This window comes from Erpetoichthys calabaricus, chromosome 11, assembly GCF_900747795.2.
Source record: "Erpetoichthys calabaricus chromosome 11, fErpCal1.3, whole genome shotgun sequence".
Lineage (NCBI taxonomy): Eukaryota > Metazoa > Chordata > Cladistia > Polypteriformes > Polypteridae > Erpetoichthys > Erpetoichthys calabaricus.
In genome coordinates this window covers 72,770,468-72,793,817 of record NC_041404.2, presented here as the reverse complement: position 1 = coordinate 72,793,817, position 23,350 = coordinate 72,770,468, and the positions used below count along the sequence as shown (strand labels likewise).

Genomic DNA, 23,350 nt, shown 5'->3' with positions numbered 1-23,350 from the left:
AGTTGCCGAGTCAATGAGTCTAGCATTCCTCCAAGCACAGAGGGAATGCCTGTGACAATGAGTTTTGTCGCCATTAACAGCTGATTGTCGCCCTCTATCCCTGGATGTCAACTTTTGTCGACATTCGCCCTCAACCTCTCCTGCAGAAAATTGGCATTACTTTGAGAAACTAAGCTTGGTAGAGAACATGCGGTGTACAGATCCAGAATATACCAATTGGTTGTTGCAACTAGGAAATGGAAACCTTACCAATGTGTTTGAACTTCACCCAGATATTATTCAAATCCCTCACTCCTTTATTTGCGACGTCTTGGTAACAGAGGCTTTTGGTGAAGCAATATCATTAGACCAGATAACACTTTTGATGCACCGGGCTGTATTATGTTCAAAATATATTGACGTTGACCAGATAAATAACCAAGTGATTGCATTGCTTCCTGGATAAAGCCCCGTCTTTCTAAGTACTGACAGTGTTGATTCTGAAGACGAAACTGAGCATCTTAATTTCCCATTAGAATATTTAAATACTATTAACCCGGCCAGATTACCACAACACAATCTTAACCTTAAAGTAGGGACAATAGTCATGCTATTAAGAAACCTTAATACTAAACAAGGTTTATGCAACGGTACACGGTTGGTCATGAACAGCATGAGAGAAAATATTGAGGCACAAGTGCTTACGGGATCCCATACTAGCAGTACTGTTTTGATTCCCAGAATTGACCTTACAAGTTCTGACCTGGAATTACCTGACACCAATTTCCCATTAACGCTGCATTTGCCATGATGATCAACAAATCCCAAGGACAAACCATGGACAAAGTAGGCATTTACCTATCTGAGCCTGTATTTGGACACGGACAACTTTATGTTGCCTTTTCAAGAGTTCGGTGTTCGTGTGATGTTAAAGTGAAGGTTTTTAACTACTCTATACCAGGGAGAGCTAATTCAAGTACAGGAAACCATGTTTACCAAAAATGTTGTTTATAAAGAAATTTTTGATTAACTATTTTGAATTTACCATTTTATGAATTTTTTGTTTCCAATTTACTTCATTTAAACCTTTGTACTCCGATATTTTTTTTACTTATAAGTGCAACAACTCAGACATTTTGGACTTAAATGATATAACAATTACATTTCAGTTTTACTTTTAATAAATTGGTTAATTTTAGTACAGATATATTTAATTAAATGAAAACTTTCCCGAGATGCTCTCGCCCTCCATCATTTTTCATCCCTCCAAAGATCGGAGCGAACAGAAAGGATTTGCGATTCTTTAGAGAGTCATGGGTTTACTAGTGTATTTATATAACAAACTTCCTTAACAGAAAAACAAATAGTATTTGGTGTGGCCATCCTTTGCCTTTTAAAACTCCACTAATTTGTCTTGTGTACAATTGCGTTTAGTTTTTGAAGTTACTCAGATTGTAGTTTGTTCATCAGACTTAGGCTCGCTGTCTTGTTTCTATCTCTGAGTCAATTTTGGATTACTTACAATGATATTAAGCTCAGGGCTATGTGAGGAGGCCCTACCATCTGTTGCAGGAATCCTTGTTAGTCTTTTCACTGCGTATAGACTGTGATTTTGCCTGTGTATTTGGGGCCATTGCCATGGTGCAGAGCGAAGCTGGGACTTATCATCTGCCTCCCTGATGGTATTGAATGATGGATAAGAATCCACAGTGAATGTACTATCCATTTTGATCAAATTACCAATTCAGTTTGTGAAAATGCAGCCCAACACCTGCATTGAGCACCCACAGTGGTTCACTGTTGCCTGCAAACTTTCATCCTTGTACTGTTTTCCAGCCCTGCAAACAGCATTTTATTAGTTGACTTATCAGTACAGTGTAACTGTCCCCTGTACCCCTAGTTTCTGTGTTTTTTGTGTTTAGATGAGTAGTTTGGCTTTATTTCCATGTCAGAGAAATGGCTTTTTGGTTGCAATTTTAAAGGACGGCCACTTCTGATAGGACTTCTCCATGCTGTAGGGTGGTGTACCTGGGTCCTAGTGGTGTCTGCCTGTTCTGTGCTGATAGCATTGCTGGAAATCTTCCGATTTTTATGGAAAGGAAGCTTGGTAATGTTCTCATTTGCTGCTTTTACTTTCTCTGGCTGACCCCTTTATTTTTAGTCCTCAGTCTTGTCCATTTTTTTGCTGTTCTTCAGAAGAGATTGGACAGCATATCTTTCTACTGGGTTATTTCTGTTAGAGAGAGACCTTAATGATGTAAGATGACCCCCACTATTCTTTGTTTTTCCTTTTTCTATTTCCTTTACATACCTGTTTTAGGTTAAGTTAATCACCAACACATTAAGCTATTGATTATTAATACCTGTTTGTTCTATTTGTTTTATCACACTCTGGGCAGTATACCTACTATTAGGAGTATTTAAGTACTGACTTGACATGACTTTTACAATTTCAACATTTTATTCTATTTTACTTTTATTTATTATTTGCTCTTAAAAAATGTATTATTTTGCCAGGGGTGTCAAGTTTTGCATGCAAAGTGGATTATATCTATATGTGCATAGAAACCATCAGCCCCTGGGTTACAAACAATTTCTGTTCCTGATGACATTTGAAATAAGATTGTGTGTATGAGTTGGAGCTAGCACTGAAGATTTTCTTTCATTTAAATATCCAGAATAATGAGTGATGCTTTATTACTTATTTTACAATAAAGTTTTTATAATTGTCACTAAAGCATTGTTAGTTTAAATGACAAAACATTAATAATTTTAATAAAATGTGCCACATGCATAGATCATTGATTATGCTTTAATATCCATAGTGATTGCACAAAAAGACACCACTAACGGTTCATCCCTTACCAGAGATGTAATGTCTTTGCTGAGGGATCACAAACTCTGTAATTTATCTCCAAAACACTGCTGGGACACATACTTGGGACACTAAGAATTTATAAACAACAGGTTCTGCCTCTCCTTAGCTAAATGGGGAGCTTTTTAACTGGGACACTGAGAATTTATAAACAGGTTCTACCTCTCCTTAGCTAAATGGAGAGCTTTTTAACTGTGATGGAGCTCATAACATGGCTGGTTATGTTCAGCGACACATGTTGTCTTTGACGAGCCACCACTGAGTGTCATGTTTAAGTAGTTACATTCCAGCATTGCCATGTAAGAAAAGGTGCCTTGGAGTGGGTTCTGTTGCTCCAGCTCGGCGTGGAGCTGCTTCCCTAGGACCGAGCTTACTGCTCATACTGCCAGTTACATTCTATGACAGGCACGCACAAACTGATTGAAAATGGAGTCAATAGTGTGTAATCTGTTCCTGCTATGGGGTGCACAGTTACCACGAAAGTTATAATTGATGGTTATTGGTTCCTGATTTAATATAGTTGTGAATATTAATTTCAATTAACAGAAATACATATTTTGTTTTGCCATCTGCATGTTCTATATTCCTTGTAAATACAGTACATTACAACCTCCATTTTGCAGGGATCTACTAAAAATTGTTAATACAAAACTGTTAAATGTTGGAATAGTTAAAAAAAATGTATTGTTTAATATAAATATTTGTTTTTTTCAGTAAAGATAGATGTGCATGTGTCACTGTTTTTCTAATAGAGTGAATTATTGATAAATTCCAAAGTAGATCAAGTATAGCACAAACATTTATTTTTTCAGCACTAAAATTACTTTTGTAAAACCTGCCAACATCACCACTCACTTTTCAAAAATGTAAAATGTGGTTTAATATTAAATATGAGAACGTTAAACTGGGGTTCTCCTGTATTAAACACAGAAGTTGCATGTGTACAGTATGTAAAATCAAAGCAGATAATGAACTCTTAAATGACATTTAATTGATGTAAACAACCTAGGTAGTTAGATGAAATTTATTAAATCATGGGTGAATTCAGATGCATACAACAGAACAAACATAAGAATACAGACTTAAATGGCAAATTATACAACCATTCAAGCAATCATTTGATAAATGCAATAAATAAAAATACATGTATAATGTGCAGTTTTTTTTCCAAAATGAACTTTGAGTACATTGGGATGAAGTATTGAATTGCCTAATAACAGTAGGCAAAAAAGACCCCCAGAGGGGCTTCTTAACACACCATGGTGGAATGAGTCTATGGCTAAAAGTGCTCTAAGAGAGCACTTCCTGGAGGGAAAAGGTTTTTTTTTATTTCCCCATGATGGCTCAAATTTTGCCACTATCTTTTTTTTCCCCAAAACAGCTTCCAATGTGTCCAGGTTTTGCCCTGTGATGAAGTAGGCTTTCCTGATTGGTTTGTTGAGGCATTGAGCTGTTTTTGAGCTCAGATTGGTTCCACAGGAGACTGCAGTGCAGAACAACACACTGGAACAACTGAGTCTCCTTAGGATTTATAGTCTTCTTTGTTCCTTCTTATATAGCTGTCTTCTTTGTTCCTTCTTATATAGCTCAACTCTGTTGTCAGACCAGTCCAGTATGTTGTACCATCCCCCAGGTACTTGTAGCTCTATACCACTTCCATGTCATACTTCTGAATGGTGACTGGTCTTGAAGGTTACTTGGCATGCCGGAAGTCCACCATTAGCTCTCTTGTTTTGCTGATGTTAGGTTGCTGGTGTTGTCCCTACACCACAAGACTATGTCCTCCATGACATTCTTGTACTCTGATTTGTCTCCATTATTAATGCAGCCTGTGATGGATGTCTCATCTGAAAATTGCTGTTGTTGGAACACACTGGTATTTGTGCCGGAAGTCTGTTATGCATAGGGTAAACAGGAAGGGAAGACAGGACAGTTACCTGATTTGCCTCCAGTATTGCACACCACCATTTCTGACACACAGTCCCTCAGCCTCACAAATTAGTCTGTTGGACAAGCTGTCCATTATTTATCAGAATGTGGGGGCATCATGATTCAAAGCCTTGACCTTTTCCACCATTTTATGAGACAGAATGGTGTTAGGTGTAAAAGAGCATTAAATATTTGTACATATAATGCATAGTTCAGTAACTGACAGACTAACTCACTCATCAACTAAAAAAGTATTTCCCATTTGTATAAAAAGCTGAAATTTGGCAAGATGATCTAAGTATCCACTATACAAGGATGTCCTGCTATATCTGTGTTTAGGAGTAAACCCCATCTCTCTCCCCCCCCAACCCCATACCCCAAAATTAATAACAAAATCTCAAATATGCCTTAATGGATTTGACTGAAAGTTGATTTTTATTAAAGGTTTTTGTCATTAAACTTTAATTTATCCATTTATTAATAAATTATGCTAACTTGTGTGCTCCTCACTGCACTGAAAGCATACTTTATGCCAGTGAAGAACACAGCATAATTCAGGGGTTGTGAGCCAAGTTAGGTGTCTGTTGTTCCGGGATTCCTTCTTGGTGAGAGGAAGCGTGGTTAGAAATGGGTGAAATTGTTGAGAGCTTCGATGGTTGCAGGGGTTTTACAGCGCATTTCAGTTACTGAAACAGCATTCTCCCAACCCAAACTCCCCTGTGCTTGTGACCAAACCCCACCCCCTCCCACGGCAACCAGTGAGTGAGAAAAACTGACATAGTGTACGGGTCCTTATGCAAAACAGTGGTTAAAGAGGATAAAACATATGTGTTTATTTCTGCAGAGTTTAAATGGGACCTCCATACACCTTAACACTTAAATTACCAGAGTCTACGAAAAAACTCTGGTAATTGGTAGAAATCTGGTAGACCAGGCCCACCTTAAATCGCTTCTTAAATCCATTCGCACCTCTCTGACAGCGTGTTTTGTCAACTAAATGTGCTGATAAACACAAGCTGCAAGCAGCCAGCTATTCCATCCCCCCACCAACTTAGAACGTACACAAACTTCTCCCAGCTCATGCCTTGATTGATTATGTGGGAGTGAAGTGGAGTTTTAGAGTGGAAATAATAGATCGTTATTTGGAACACACGCATTCCATGTGTGTTCTGTTTCTACAATAATCTGTGTAAACACATTGTTAAAACAGAAACTTTTTCATATTTTAGTAATACTTGTTACAAAATGTAGGCATAAACTATAAAATGTGTGAAGCCTGAAGCCCAAAGATCAAATAAACACTTTCACTAAAGGTTCAAGAATGATATGACAGCTTCCGTGGCATAACGCTAAGATTTGCTGACTCAGAGTGCAGCAGGCTTGCCGTGCCTCAGAGACCCGAGTTCGATTCACTGCAGGGGAGAAAATGTTATTTTTTTTTTCCTTAATTCTTATTAACCTTCACCGCTCTGCCTGCCTGCCTGAACTCCCTGTCTATCTATATAGTAATAGCAGTAATTTTATTATTATATAGCAGCTTCCCTGTCTGTCTATCATATAGTGCCTTTCCTTCCTATCTATCTATATATCTATCCCCTTAGCCGTTTTTTTATATATCTATTATACACTGCCTATGGGGTGCCAAACAGGCAATTACAATGATTTTCGGAATATATAAAGTCATTCCTAAATATATAAAGTCAAAACTTGAATATATAAAATCAGCGTCAGAATATATAAAGTCAGCGTCGGAATATATAAACTCATTTTTGTATATATAAAGTCAGTGTTGGAATATATAAAATCATTCCCGAATATATAAAATTTCCGTGCATGTCATTTCACTCGTACTAGTGAAAGTTAAACTTCGACAGAAGCCACTCAGTTGATTGGGCTTGTGAGGTTCATCCAAAAATGCACCCATACAAAAAGAATAAATAAATATAGTGTTCAAAATGCCGGGCACATACATCATTTTGAATAAATTAACTGAAGTGTTTTTTTTTTTTGTTTTTGTTTTTTTTTTTTAATATTTTTCTGAAGATGTTTTTGTTAGTTCATTACAGTGTATTAGGAACTCATTGAGTTCACTAAAAATGTGCCTGAGTTGTTTCAATCAATATCAATATAATCAGGCTTTGACTTTACATACTTGGGAGTGACTTTACATATTCTGACGCTGACTTTATATATTCAGGAATGATTTTATATATTCCGACGCTGACTTTTTATATATTCAGGAAATCATTGTAATTGCCTGTTTGGCACCCCATAGGCACTGTATAATAGATATATAAAAAAACAGCTAAGGGGATAGATGTATAGATAGTAAGGAAAGGCACTATATGATAGGCAGACAGGGAAGCTGCTATATAATAATAAAATTACTGCTATTACTATATAGATAGACAGGGAGTTCAGGCAGGCAGAGCGGCGAAGGTTAAAAAGAAAAAAAAATAACATTTTTTTCCCCAGCGGGGAATCGAACTCGGGTCTCTGAGGCGCGGCAGGTCTACTGCACGCTGAGTCAGCAAATCTTACCGGTATGCCACTGAAGCTCTTGTATTGTTCCTGAACCTTTTGTGAAAGTGTTTATTTGATCTTTGGACTTCAGGCTTTACACATTTTATAATTTATGCCTACATTTTGTAATATTTATTAAAATATGAAAAAGTTTTAACAGTGTGTTTACACAGATTACTGTAGAAACAGAACACACATGAAATGCGTGTGTTCCAAATAACTATCTATTATTTCCACTCTAAAACTCCACTTCACTCCCACATAATCAATCAAGGCATGAGCTGGGAGAAGTTCGTGCACGTTCTAAGTCGGTGGGAGGATGGAATAGCCGGCTGCTTGTAGCTTGTTTATCAGCACATTTAGATGACAAAAGACGCTGGCGGAGAGGTGCGAATGGATTTAAGAAGCGATTTAAGGTGGGCCAGATCTATGAGTTTTTTCGTAGGCTCTGGTAATTCTAGTGTTAAAAAACACAAAGTAATTGAGTTAACGGCATAAACATAACAATGATAATTTCATATTTATTTCTATGGATCACCCATTTCAATTCCAAAGAATACGCTTTCCTGTGCAATTTTTTTGCAGTAACCAACAAAATCCAGGTCACTTGGAAGAGGAGGTATTGATCTAATCCAGGAATTTTTTACTCATGCACAGTTCTACATAGCATGTTTAAGAGAAACCGTTCCGGTGACATACTAGTATTATTAGACTAATGCCTTTATCCAGAGCAACTTACAACATTTGAGATACAATTAGTTATTTTTTTTTTTTCAAATTGGAGCACAGACAAGTGACTAGCTCAAATAGTTTGAATTCCAAAATTCAAACCCACAACCTTAGTTTCAAAGCCTTACCCACTACAACACACTTCTAGCCAATATTATCCCTTGCTGTAAAATAAATGAAGAATTACAAAAATGTGTATAGATAAGCACTTAATTACATAATACCTGATTATTGTATAGCACTGTAACTAATGTCCAAATTTCTTGAGCAAAGCCACGTAACACGGCTAATGTAGCAATGTAAGTTGTTAAAGCACCACTTATTTTAAACCACTTCAATTTTTGACTAACATTTGGGGTAAGGTAAAGTAAATAAAACTTAAGAAAATTTTTAAATGTTCATTGATTGATAGCTAGATAGATAGATACTTTATTAATCCCAATGGGAAATTCACATTCTCCAGCAGCAGCATACTGATACAATAAACAATATTAAATTAAACATCATTGTGCACAGTTTTAATCTAAGCCTTATCTTCTGATGAATAAAATGCTATGACCATTGTTGTTTGAGTCTCCTTTCACTAGGGGGCTCCGCCCCCTGCTCGCTTCGCTCGCCAACCCCTGGCGTTGGGACATGACAAAGAGTGAGATGTATGAATTAGATATAGAATAGTGTGCAGCTTTGGATGATGCGCATAGAAATAACAAATAGAGTGTGTGGCATATATTAATGTTTTATTGGAATATTTCTTTGTATATAACATTAGTAGTAAAGATGGTGTCTTGTCCTTGAATGAGTCTTCCTTGGCATGGATCATTTATAATTTTAACTCTAACGTCAGATGAACGTCGAACACGTGAGAAGGCAACATTGCGTTGGAATGTAGGTGTGTTGTTTTTATCAGGACGTAAATGTAGAACAATATCTCTGTGAAATGGAGGCTCACCATCTTTACTTTGAAAGACAATTGCCACTTCATTAAAGACGGGCAGATTGTATCGTCTTGGATCTTGTTCTTTGTCCTTTATTAAGACCAAAGCAATTGTACTTGCCGCTATACCTTCTGCATTTGCTTTTGTATTTGCCTCCTTTTCAACTTCATGTAGCATTTTTATAGACTTAGCTAATGGGTGATTGTTTATGACATGAGTGACGTTTCTCATTATAAGCTCTGTGCATTGTTTGTTTTCAGGAAGGTTCATGCGTTGATAGACTGCCTCATCTGGATCTAGGATGTAGATTTGTGCATATTTGCGTTGTTGATTTGTGTCAGGGTGCACTGTTCCAATGCGATGCAATATTTGTCCACATATGCGAAAGCAGTATGGGCCATTGCCTTTTGGTGGCCTGATATGTTTACTTTCAGGCACATCGTTAGTTAGAAGCTTCTTTAGATATTCAGGATATGAATGCAAAGGAGGCAGTCTACTCTGACGTTTTTGACAACAACGTGTAAATTCATTATTTGTATTGCCAGTTGTTTCTTCTGTGAAGTTAAGTGAATGACAATGATTGCAAATGACATTCATTAATCCCAAAGAATTTTCCTCAATAGTGGATTCCTTATTGAAGGCGTTTTCAGCCATTTGGCGTAAGCGTTTAACAGGTGTGTGGCGTTGATGTCCGCGACGGGCATGTTTTGCTTTTTGCGTTTGATTGCCTTTTTGTTGCATGTCCATTATTTGTGACGCGCAATTTTTTTCTTTTTTTTTTATTCGCCTCCGCTTTGCGCAAAGTCCGTTTCGGTCTACGCCGTGCATTGTTTGTATCGAGCCTTGTCCGTTTTTGTATGTCGGTCATTTGAGCTTGGTGCTTTTCGCGTCTTGCTTTTTTTTTTTCTGTCGGTTCATTTGCGCGTTGTTCACGTCTCTGGTCATTTATTCTGTCTCTTCGCTCCCTTTTTTGTATGTCTGATACGTGAGCTCTTTCGGTTTGAAATCGTGCTTCTTTCGATGCAGCACTTTGACACGCGCGCTGAATGCGTCTACGTGCATTGTGTCGGTCCATTTGGGCACGTTCCCGTTATCCTTTCCGAATCGTTTTGTACCCGTGACCGTGTATTCATGACTTGTTTCTTTCTCAGCATGCGAAATACGGATAAGTAATAAGGAGGATCGCACTCACTGTTAATATGTATCCTTTTCTGCAGTTGAACGGTTAATAGTGCTTTATTGAAAGGACATCCACCTATGCTGACACCTATGCCGACACCCATGCTGCCTAGTGTGAAGGTGTCGACGTTCACTTTAGAATATGTGGCTTTGGGGGGTCACTTCTTATGGATGTGTGGGGGGGATTGTTGTTGCGCGAGCGTCTTCTTTCTTTTTGTGTTCCTGTGTCTTGTTTGAATCCCCCTCTTTGTGTGTGTCCCTTCCCTTGCTTGTAGGGTCTGTGGGGTGGTTTTGTGTTGTTTTTTTTTGTCTTCCATGGGCTTGTTGAATCCCCCTCTTGGTGTGTGTCCCGTCCCGTCCCGTGCCTGTAGGGTGGGGGGGGCGAGTGGTCGTGCCTTGCTGTTGTGCGCTCGTATGTTCTTTTTTTTTGGTGTGTATAATTTCGTGTGCAATGTGTTTCGTGCTTTCCCCGCGTTTGACTACTTTTATATGTGCCTTTTCCTTTTTTCGGTGCGTGCTCACTCCTTGTTTCTGTGGTCTTGTCCGCCTCTCGCGGCCCCTCATCCGCCTTTGTCGCCCTCTTTTGTCCGCCTTTCTCCGACTCTCGCGAACTCTTTTTGCGCCTGCGCCTCTCGCGGACCCTCATCCGCCTCTCTCGCCCTCTTTTGTCCGCCTTTCTCGGCTCCTCAGCCGACTCTCGCGGACTCTTTTTGCGCCTGCGCAGTACGTCTTTGACTCTCGCGGACTCTTTTTGCGCCTGCGCCTCTCGCGGACCCTCATCCGCCTCTCTCGCCCTCTTTTGTCCGCCTTTCTCGGCTCCTCAGCCGACTCTCGCGGACTCTTTTTGCGCCTGCGCAGTACGTCTTTTTGCAGCTACGGCCCATGGCCGGATGTGCCTGCGTCCATCATCCGGTTTAGCATTCTCGGTTAGTAATATGGATTAGCCTGCTGGAAATGCAATTCTGTTAATAGCTTAAACAGTTCTTTTTTTTTTTTTTATCTATGTCACAGATCTAACATTACTGGGACTGCTTGCTTAGCTTTCATTCACATACTAAACCATGTAGTTGAATAATATAGGGTTGCGTAAATATTTGATAGCTGTGTTTTTTGCATTTTCAGTCAACAACATTGATATTGATAACACTAGTAACAAATTATGGGCAATTCTATTAATTTTTGTGTGAAAACTTCTAAAAAGTGTCAGGTCATTTAGGTTCACCGTTACTTATACTATTCAGCTCATTCTGGACGCTGCTGCACTTTGGAGGTGTGCATGTGTGACTGGCTTCTGCATCCACTTGGAGCAGATTGTAATTGGAAAAGCTCAATCTTTAACATGGCTGAAGTACTAAATGTTGTAATCACTACTTTCAAGATTACTGTATCAATGCATCTATAGTTGTGATTGTGCCGCCCTACTGCTAAGTATTTCTTATTGTAATATCTGGTTTGTTTTTTTCTTAAGGCAAAAAATTAAAGTTGATAGATCAAAATTAAATTTAATTGGGAGTTGGGGAGAATCTGGTGTGTTTAATGTGCTAATTTGTATCTGCAGAATAGCCATAACCTGAGATGTACCTGTATATGTGTAGTATGTGTATGAGTATGTGGCATATACATGACCAAAGAATTTGTATTAACTTAGGTCAGTTTATATTCATGTGGATGAGTTTTCTTTAAAAAGCCATTTTTGCATAAATTAAATTGCACATTCTTATAGATTTCTAGAGTATATGAATTCTTTATTAAATTTTATAACTTTGACATTACTCATATTTTAACCAGCAGAAAGTTAGTTTTTGTTGGCTATTTCTAGTAGAACATACCATGTGAGAGAGACCAAAAAAAAAAAAATGTGAGAAAGTTTTCGGGTAAAGAGAAAATATAATTCTAAAACGAAAAGGATTACACTTTTTTTTTTTTTTTTTTTTAATTATTTGCTTCCACAGTCCAGTAAGAATAGTCAACAGAAGCCTTTTAGGGAACTGATTCTGCGTTCAATTTACCTCTGATGTTGGTGCTGGGAATTACGTTACACCCAAGTTGATCATGTTGTAATAAAATGTTCTGAAAAACAATATAGACGCCTTCTGAAAATCCTTTGTTGTGCTTGCTCAGTTGATAACAATGCCTTATGCAGGATTTTGCTCATCCAAACACAGTAGCATCAACTCCACAGGTAGACGTTGAACAGTACTGTATGTATGTCTGATTTTGTGAGAGACAAGTAGAAGTGCTAAATGTTGTACAATACTATAGCTTTCACTTAGATGGTGTAGCCGTCTTAGATTTTGAGGTTGTATATGAGTTGGTATGATTCTTTCTGACTAGGAATTCTGACTGGTTGGGTGCCTTCTAGTTGAAAATTCCTACTTGCAACTTAGAAATTCCGAATTCCCAGTTCAGGTGGAATGCAACGCAAGTCTTTTCTGAATCACATGAAGTAAACAACGTGGATATGTTGTAAGGAGAGAATGAAATAAGTTGATATAAATAAGTTCACTGTTTCTCTTTTCTAGATTCACTCACAATTTCTACTCTGTAGTTTTTGAGAGATTTATAATATTTAAGGCTACTTTTTTTTCTTTAAACTGGTGGTAAGTGTTCAATTTCCTGTGTCCAGAATTCAAAAAATGTTTGCAAAAATATCCAGGTTGTCCCAGTTTCATTCAGGTCCAAGCCTTATTTTCCATAGTATTGCAACTTTGCCATGCTTAATTTTAAAAATTACTTGGTCTGTTAATATATGTAAAAAAATTGCTTAAAAAAAATTACACGTAAATGATTGATCTCTTTCTGCATGTTATGCAGTTGGCATATATATCATTTCAACTTTTTTTGCATTGTGGTTTCCTGGGAACCTGTGACAAAATTCTATACGCAAAAACAGACCATATACAGTATGTGAATCCCTAGGAATTATCTATATGTCTAATTCCCATATAAAACATGGTTGTATCTTCATGTCTGTCACAATAATGAACAGTCTCCTATAACAGATCTTCAGAGAATTTTTGACCATATTGAATAAATCATTCAAACTGTGAAACTAAAGGTTGGAAAAAGTAAGTGAACCCTAAGCTAATGACTTTTTCAAAAGCTCATTGCAGTCAGAATTTAGCACACCTAAAGTCCATTTAATGAAACAAGTTGAGAAGTGTGGCCTAGAATTACAGTAATCCCTCGCTATATCGCGCTTCGCCTTTCGCGGCTTCACTCCATCGCGGATTTTATATGTAAGCATATTTAAATATATATCGCGGATTTTTTGCTGGTTCGCGGATTTCTGCGGACAATGGATCTTTTAATTTCTTGTACATGCTTCCTCAGTTGGTTTGCCCAGTTGATTTCATACAAGGGACGCTATTGGCAGATGGCTGAGAAGCTACCCAACTTACTTTTCTCTTTCTCTTGCGCGGAGTTTCTCTGATCCTGACGTAGGGGGATTGAGCAGGGGGGCTGTTCGCAAATCTAGACGATACGGACGCTCGTCTAAAAATGCTGAAAGATTATCTTCACGTTGCTACCTTCTGTGCAAGCTGCTTCCTGAAGCGACATGCTGCACGGTGCTTCGCATACTTAAAAGCTCAAAGGGCACGTATTGATTTTTCACTGTTTGTTTTTATCTGTCTCTCTCTCTCTCTCTGCTCCTGACAGAGGGGGTGTGAGCTGCCGCCTTCAACAGCTTTGTACCGCAGTGCTTCGCATACTTAAAAGCCAAACAGCCCTATTGATTTGTTTGCTTTTGTCTCTCTCTCTGACATGCTCTGCTCCTGACTTGCACTCCTTTGAAGAGGAAGATATATTTGCATTCTTTTAATTGTGAGACGGAACTGTCATCTGTCTTGTCATGGAGCACAGTTTAAACTTTTGAAAAAGAGACAAATGTTTGTTTGCAGTGTTTGAATAACGTTCCTGTCTCTCTACAACCTCCTGTGTTTCTGCGCAAATCTGTGACCCAAGCATGACAATATAAAAATAACCATATAAATATATGGTTTCTACTTCGCGGATTTTCTTATTTCGCGGGTGGCTCTGGAACGCAACCCCCCCGATGGAGGAGGGATTACTGTACTTTGATAAAAAACACTATAAAGTTTGAGCTTTTGACAAAAGCATATTCAGATGGGAATCATGCCTCGCTCAAAAGAGCTGTCTGAAGAGCTACGTTCGAGAATTGTTAATATACATAAGGCTGGAAAGGGTTACAAAGTCCTCTCAAAAATTTTAGATATTCATCAGTCTACTGTTAGGCAAGTTGTCTATAAAGGGAGACAATTTGGTATTGTGGCTACTTTGCCTAGTCGTGGGCACCCTGCCAAGATGACCCCAAGAGCACAACACAAAGTCAGCAATGAGGTAAAGAGCCCTAGAGTGACAGCAAAGGACTTGAAGTCATTAGAACTGGCTAACATCTCTGTTCATGAGTCAACTATACGCAAAACATTGAACAAGAAAGGAGTCAATGGCAGGACACCAAGAATTTAGCCACTGCTATCAAAAAAGAACATTACTGAATGCCTGAAGTTTGCGAAAGTGCACTTGGACACTCCGCAACGGTACTGGGAAAATGCTTTGTGGAGTGATGAAACCAAAATTGAACTATTTGGGAGGAACACACAGAACTTCATTTGGCATAAAAAGGGCACTGCATATCAACATCAAAACATCATCCCTACAGTAAAGTATGGTGGAGGGAACATCATGATTTGGGCCTGCTTTGCTGCATCAGGGCCTGAACAGCGTGCCATCATTGAGGAGAAAATGAATTCACAAGTTTATCAACAAATTCTCCAGGATAATGTGAAGGTGTCTGCCCGTCAACTTAAACTCAGAAGAGGCTGGGTGATGTAACAGGAAACGACCCCAAACATCGCAGCAAATCCACAGGCTTCAGAAGAATGTACTCTGCCTTTTGGAGTGGCCCAGATCTCAATCCTATTGAGGTGCTGTGGAATGACTTGAAGAGAGCTATACACAGAAGACAACCAAAGAATATGGAAGAGTTAAGGCAGCTCTGCAGGGAAGAATGGGCTCAAATTCCCCCCGCACGATGTGCAGGTCTGATCTGCAGTTACAGAAAGCACCTGGTTGAGGTCATTGCTGGAGGGTCAACCAGTTATTAAATCCCAAGGTTCACTTACTTTTTCCACTACCACTGTGAACGTTGAATGCATTTGTAAAATAGGCACGAAAGAGTAGAATTTTTTGTGTCATTGGCTTAAGCTCATTGTGTATCAGTACCTGTGACTTAGATGGAAAAAGATCACTTTTTATGACCAATTCATGCAGTAAACCAGATAATTCCAAAGGGTTCACATACTTTTTACTTCTGACTGTAATAAAAATACCTGCCAGCTCCAATGTATATACCAACCTTGGCTTTTTATGCCTGAAACCGGGCAAAATCAATATCCTCATACAGAAGGTAAGGCACATACTTGAGCATATAAATGATCCCTGTTCCACATACTGCATACACATGCAAATCTTAAAAGATGGATATAGTAAAGCTTAATGTATTCACTTGATTTTCAGTTAACCGTGGCTGTACTTTAGTATCTCATCTGGTATTCCTTGAGTCGGATATTTTGGGCAAAATAGTTTATTTTTATTAGCTGAGTAGTGTACTGTTTCAGTAAATGCAGATGTTCTATTTAATATAGCATTTGATCTGGAGAAAAGCAAAATAAGTGTTTATTGTTTTGTATCTTTCAGTCCTAATATGGCCAATACTGTTAATGCTGCTCTGAAGCCCCTTGAGACTCTATCTCGTATTGTTAATCAGCCAAGCAGTCTGTTTAGCAGCAAAAGTGCTTCCAACAAGAACAAGAATGAACAGGATCAGCATGGGACCACCCGGGATACAAACAGTAATGTACCTGACACAGGTATGCATTTCATTAACATAGCTCGGTAAAATATTAAATTGTAGTTTTACAAAACCAAATATTAAGTGGTATTCTTTTATTCTGCTGCTTCCAAACCTCAGTGGATACTAGTGAAACAGAAGCTCATGAAGAGGATTCTACACCTGCAGGAGTAACTGATCCAGATATAATGGATGGTGAGACAGAGGCTGATAGCGTGGTTATTGCTGGACAGACTGAAGGCCTCAATCCTCAAGAAATGCAGGTTTGTCATCCACATTTTAATTGCTTATTGTCTGTAAATACTTGAAGTAATTTTTTGGATGAAATTTTTTCACAAAGGAAATGGTCACATTCTTGTTCATCAGGTTGAAAGTGAACTAGTTGACCTCATCGATGAGCTTTTGGAGCGGGATGCTGGTACAGTGAACAGCACCATCATTGGTGAGAGAGAACATTAAGTGACTGTCCATTTTTGATTAGAAATTAGATGTACCTTGTTTTTTCTTGGTTAACTGTCAAATCTGTGTTCAAGGAGTCTAAACATAATTTATTCAAGTTTGATTTCCACCTCTCTTCTAAAGTAGGCCGAAATGGAGAAGATGAATCTCAAGAGGATGTTTTAATGGATGAAGCACCCTCAAATCTGAGCCAAGCATCCACTTTGCAAGCTAACAGAGAAGGTAAGAAAGGACTTATTTGCACTTAAATTTTATTACTTTCAGTTTAGTGTTAGTGATACTGAATGTATTTTAGCAGTCAATGTTCTGCTTGATCGGATTACCTTTGTAGGTCATTTCACTTAAAATATTTGGTCCTTCTGAATCATTTTCAGATGCTGTAATAAGGGTGGGTCTATCTCCTGCTCTTACAGATTCAATGAATATTCTTGACCCGGAGGATGAAGAGCATACACAAGAAGAAGACAGCAGTGGGAGCAATGAAGATGAAGATAGTCAAGATGAGGAGGAGGAGGAAGAGGAGGAAGATGAGGAAGATGATCAGGCTAGTATTTAGTTTATACTCTCAAAGGATAAATTTTACTTAGGGACATATCTCCAGTTTATACCTGATTTTTAGTAAATATATCAGTATGTTCAGAAAGTATATGAAAAGCCTTCATGCTGTTTTGCAATCAAAATGTTAGTAGTTTGTTTTTCTACTATTGCTATGTAGTTTGCTTTTTCAAAAGTGGTGGGTTTTATTTTTAAAATATGTTTTGGAAATACTACTAGTAAAAAATTTAGGGACCTGGAAGCGATAAGATTTGCCTATTATTTTCAAGGGTATGTCTTAGTCATGTACACTGTTTATAACTCTTGTTCTCCAAATCATTTTTTTTTGGTAGTTTCCAAGTGATTTTAACTTTCGCCTGCTTTTTTGATAATAAAAAGATGCATGCTGCGTAAACTATAGATGTGAATAAAAAAAGTTTCAATGTTTAGCTGTTTTGAAGTTGAAAACTGTTAAGGAAAACAAAAAAAATTACTTATACCCCACCCACTCCTACCCTTACTCTCATCACAATGTGCTTTACAGAGAAAACAACTTTTCAACATAGCCTCGTTATCAAGCTACAGGTCACTTTAAATAAAATGCGCTTTATTGAGTCGTTTCAAGAATTAAAACAAAGTGAACTATATCAGACCCAAACGAGTTTTGGAGCCCTTCCTCGCTGGTCCTTCATATTCCATATTCTAATGACATGAACAATCGTAACTTAAGACAACAAGTGCTCCTTGCTGGGATGCTAGAGCCTAACTTTGCAAGCAAAGGTTTCTGGACAGGGTGAACACATACCGTTGCCAGTTTAGCATCACCAGCCCAACTAACCTGCATGTTTCTGGAAACCAACACAGGCACAAGGAGAACATGCAGACTCTATGCAGGGAGTATTTGGGACGTGAACCCTGGTCACCTGACCAAGACTTGCTTTTGGCTTGTGTTGTATATGGCGCTTGATGTGAGCTGGTACACTGTTTCTGTTTAGCAGCACATTGGCCTGACCTATAAGGGGACACTCCAGTTCTCCACAATACTGTATATATCTGTTTACCACCAACCCGCCCTTACCAAATATCCCATCCTTTGAAGTTTATGCATATAATACCGCTTGACAATCCATTGCGGCTTGAATTTAAATGTATTTTTATACCGCATTGTGAGGAGTAGGAAGAAGTCAACAAAGTAGGGAGTACTCCATATACCCAAGTAGGCCACTTGCTAATCATGTCATTTTTTAGTTTCACCTAACCTTTCCTTTGTTCACTTCACATGTTGTTACTCATGAAGGTTTTCTAAATGGTCCATCCCAAAGGTTCAACATAACTTTGTAGTTGTGAAACTTTGGTCTTTGGGCTCCTTTTGCCTCTTAGCATCTTGCTCACTGTGTATGGGGGCAATATGTGTATGTGTTCCCTTCCTAGCCAGTTTTTAACCATTCATGCTTTTTAAACCTGTGTACTATCCATCCATCCATCCTCTTCCGCTTATCCGAGGTCGGGTCGCGGGGGCAGCAGCTTGAGCAGAGATGCCCAGACTTCCCTCTCCCTGGCTACTTCTTCTAGCTCTTCCGGGAGAATCCCGAGGCGTTCCCAGGCCAGCCGGGAGACATAGTCCCTCCAGCGTGTCCTGGGTCTTCCCTGGGGCTTCCTCCCGGTTGGACGTGCCCAGAACACTTCACCAGGGAGGCGTCCAAGAGGCATCTTGATCAGATGCCCGATCCACCTCATAGTACCTGTGTACTATGGCCCTGCTTATTCTTACTGGTAATTTAAACTGAATACTTATTTCTTTGTAGTCATTACCCAATATATGCAGCTTTATATTGTTTTCACCCCTTATTTGAGTTGAAAGCTCTTTGGTTTTATCCATGTTGGTGCCTGGCAAAAGTATTTTACCTGTGTGTTACTTCATATTATGGTCCTGTGAAAAATAGATTAGACTAGGGGGCTCCGCCCCCTGCTTGCTTCGCTCGCCAACCCCTGGTCTTGGGTAACCCGAAATAGCGGGCTCGTGTTTGTATATCCGTCAGTGGAGGTCGTTCGTTTTGAACCCGTGCCTGCTTTGCTTCCGCAGTTTCAGACGCGCGTTTTAGGTGCCTGATTTGAAAGAGATTATTTATCTCCGTCAGTTGTGGTCTTCCGTGTTGAACCCGTGCCTGCTTTGCGTCCGCAGTTTCAGACGCGTGTCCTAACTTCACTCCGCAGTAGTGCCGCTCACAATATGGCGGTGACGCCTGCGCCTTCACTCCGCAGTAGTGCCACTCACAATATGGCGGTGACGCCTGCGCCTTTCGCACTATCTTTGTGGACCTGTGGGGCCTCCGTAGCCTCTCACGTTTGACTCTGGGGTGCAGCGCAGAATCGTCTTTTTTGTGTGGTTGTGTCGTTAGTGGTAGCTATGGGCGCGTTGTTGCTTCATTTCTCATTCACGTTAGTTGAGCTCTTTTGGTCTTCTGCCGTGTCTCCTTCATTCGCGGTGGATACGACTTCGCTTGCGGTTTATGAGACGCGCGCCTGCACAGTACGTCTCATGGTCCCATCGCCATGTCCCTGCGTCCATATCTGGTTTATTCTCGATTAGTAATATGGATAACAATAAAGGCAATATCAAGAAACATTTTTTTCCTCCAAAGATGCAGATTCCTTTGAATTTTGTTATACAGTAATCCCTCCTCGATTCGCGAAAGGTGAAAATCCGCGAAGTAGAAACCATATGTTTATATGGTTATTTTTATATTGTCATGCTTCGGTCACAGATTTGCACAGAAACACAGGAGGTTGTAGAGAGACAGGAACTTTATTCAAACACTGCAAACAAACATTTGTCTCTTTTTCAAAAGTTTAAAATGTGCTCTATGACAAGACAGAGATGACAGTTCTGTCTCACAATTAAAAGAATGCAAAAATATCTTCCTCTTCAAAGGAGTGCACGTCAGGAGCAGAGAATGTCAGAAAGAGAGAGAGAAAAAGAGCAAACAAAAATCAATAGGGCTGTTTGGTTTTTATGCGAAGCACCGCCGCACAAAGCAGTTGCAAGGAAGACAGCAGCTCACACCCCCTCCGTCAGGAGCGGAGAATGTCAGAGAGAGAGAGACAAAGAAAAACAAACAATCAAAAATCAATACGTGCCCTTCGAGCTTTAAAGTATGCGAAGCACCGTGGGGGAAGCATGTCGCTTGATAAAGCAGCCATATGTAAGCCCAGCAAAGAAGAGAGCAATGTGAAGGTAATCTTTCAGCGTTTTTTGAGGAGCAGCCGTATCCTCTAGGGGTGCGAAGAGCCCCCATGCTCACAATATATTTGAGTTTTATTTAATACATAATACATGCTCTGGTTGGGTAGCTTCTCAGCCATCTGCCAATAGCATCACTTGTATGAAATCAACTGGGCAAACCAACTGAGGAAGCATGTACCAGAAATTAAAAGACCCATTGTCCGCAGAAATCCGCGAACCAGCAAGAAATCCGCGATATATATTTAAATATGCTTACATATAAAATCCGCGATAGAGTGAACCGCGAAAGTCAAAGCGCGATATAGCGAGGGATTACTGTAGTATTCTTCAAAGGTGCCAATAAGTTTGCCACATATATTTTTAACAGAATAAACCATGCTGAAGATAAAACAACACTTTTGTAGGATTTTTTATTAAATGGATAGTTAATTTCTCTAAACATATGAGAAAATTATGAATCATCATATCTATTATTATCGATCTTAATGTTTTTGCTCACTTTTTTGAGGCTAGAGTTAACTGTTACAGGAAATAAACAGATTTAACTGGGTTGACGGTAATTCCATAGTTTAAGTATTCTACTTTATTTACTTTTTATATTATAGTAGGTGATCTCTTTCCATTAGTCTTATATCATGCTTACTGAAGCACGCTCGTTTTATGAAACTGAACAATACATTTTATTTGTAAACATAAGGATTTTAGACTTGGAATACCAAGTCTTCAAAGATGATGTCAGATATTGTGTGGAATTGTTGTTTTGTTACAGCTCCTGGTTTAAGTGGAGGATTCTTCATGCTTTGGAGTGCACTGTTTCTCTTTTCTGTGTGATTATTTTTTATTACTCGAAAAAGGGAAAATAATCACCACGGACCAGGTGTCATTAAAAAAAAAAAGGATAAAGCGAGGTCAGAAATAAGAGTAGAAACAAGGAGGCCAAACACGTGCAGAGCAGGTTAGAGATAATGAAAACTGGAATTCAAAAGACACAAAAAAAACGTAGGCATGAAACACATGTAGAGCAAGATACAGAATATGAAAGCAGAAAAAAACAAGTGTCAAAAAAAAGAAAGTAAACATCGCATTAGCGCAAAGAAAGAGAAATTATTTACTTGGAGAAATAACAAAAAGGCGAATAGAGATTGAATATATTGACATAGGTGATATGTCAGAAGTATGTAAATATTGTAAGGCTTTGAAGTTTAAGTCAAGAGAATTTCAAAAACGGAGTTTACCTCACGTGCATTTATTGGTTACTTTGTAAAAATAAATAAATAAATAAATAATTAACTGCTGATGATGTAGATAGTTTTGTCTGTGCTGAAATTCCAAACAGAGAAAGCTATCCTGAATTATGGTACAAAGTCATTAAACACATGTCTCACTGACCTCATTAAAAAGATTCCACACGTTGGGACTCGAAAGATTCCAAATATTGTTTTTACAGAAGTTCTGAAATAAAAGTGAAACTAATGAAATAGCAACAATTCAAAGAAAAAAAAAAATCTTAAGTGTGTGTATCCGGAAAAACAAAAACGGGTGTTGGCGAGCGAAGCTCCCTAGTAATAATAATTATATAATTTTAATGACAGTCTTTATAATTCTGCTGCTTTTTCAGTTTTTACATTACTATTCATTTAGTGAGTTTTCTTAGGAATATCAGAATGTATCATGACAAGTGTGTATGCGGAAAAACAAAAACGAGTGTTGGTGAGCGAAGCGAGCAGGGTGCGAAGCTCCCTATTAATAATAATTATATAATTTTAATGACCGTCTTTATAATTCTACTGCTTTTTCAGTTTTTACATTACTATTCATTTAGTGAGTTTTCTTAGGAATATCAGAATGTATCATGACATTTGTACGCGTTTCTGATTTGTGAGTTTTGTCTTTTGTGTAATGTCGTATTTCAGCAAATGATTTATATTCTAGTAAGTTCTTTAAAAAATCCACTAAACCCATGTCTTTTGTTAAACTGTGGAAAAATTAAACATATTTTAGTAAAGAAAAGTTACATGAAGTAGAATGGATCACTGTCAAATGGATATGTTTTTATGTATACCACTGTGTAGTCCAAATGTGTGTCAACAACACTGTGGATTACTCTTGACAGAAAATAAAATATAAGCTTTTTAAAATGTGATTAAATTCTTGCATTATCATTTTGACAATGAAATTCTGGCCATCGTTTTGCTATGAAATGCTTAAGTTCTTATATAATTTTTTCCATTTGATTTAAACACTGTATTTAAATATTAAAATATTGGCCTCCACCTGATTATGACTAATCTTGTATGTAGGGGTATACAACATTCATTCTGTACTCTAATCCTGTTGATACAATTTTGTTCATTTTGCATTTTCACTTTCATCTTCTGAGAGGTAATAGTTGGTTGCTGAGATTCGGGGACATATATTTGATGCCTTTTGTTGAATAGTTTATTTTTGTTGTAGGATGATGAAGAGGGGGAAGAAGGAGATGAGGATGATGATGATGATGGCTCTGAGATGGAGCTGGATGAAGATTACCCTGATATAAACACAGCCCCTCACATACGATTTGAAAGGTTTGACCGTGAAGACGATCTCATCATTGAATTTGACAACATGTTCTCCACAGCTAGTGAGTACAGTAGATTAGTTTGGCATTATCCAAAATTCATAGGAATTGTAGTGTTTTGAAATTTGAATTTTTTTTGGACACTGGAATGGTCTAAATGTAGATATTTGATTGTGACATTGAGTGTATTTTTTCTGGTACAGGTAATAAGTTTCCCATATTCTTTGAATAATGTCAGTAGTGGAAAGTGTAAACGATAAGGATGGATGTTTTAAACAAATTCCAATATCCTAACATAGAGTATAAAGGATATCCAAAAGCTTCATCATTCTGCAAGACTGTTAAGAGTGTAAACATGCCTTTTGCAGCCTAAGGTGGTGGTTCTTTCATTTACAAATGCAGGATATAATGCATTGTTTCTCTAAGTAACCATTTAATTTTATAATATACATCCAATCAACTTTGAAAGCAGTTAATTTTATAAAATTAATCTTGACATTAAATACTGCTCTGGCTATTGTTCTAGCAT

At 38.3% G+C, this 23,350-nt stretch overlaps 1 protein-coding gene across 1 annotated transcript in view; it reads left to right on the top strand.

Annotated features, from left to right (window-relative positions):
* huwe1 (HECT, UBA and WWE domain containing E3 ubiquitin protein ligase 1) overlaps positions 1-23,350 on the top strand; it is a 387,803-nt gene that overhangs the window by 286,528 nt on the left and 77,925 nt on the right. The window contains 6 exon segments of the mRNA XM_051933601.1: positions 15,871-16,043; positions 16,145-16,287; positions 16,391-16,466; positions 16,607-16,705; positions 16,897-17,027; positions 22,716-22,884. Of these exon segments, the coding sequence (XP_051789561.1) occupies positions 15,871-16,043; positions 16,145-16,287; positions 16,391-16,466; positions 16,607-16,705; positions 16,897-17,027; positions 22,716-22,884 (791 nt within the window).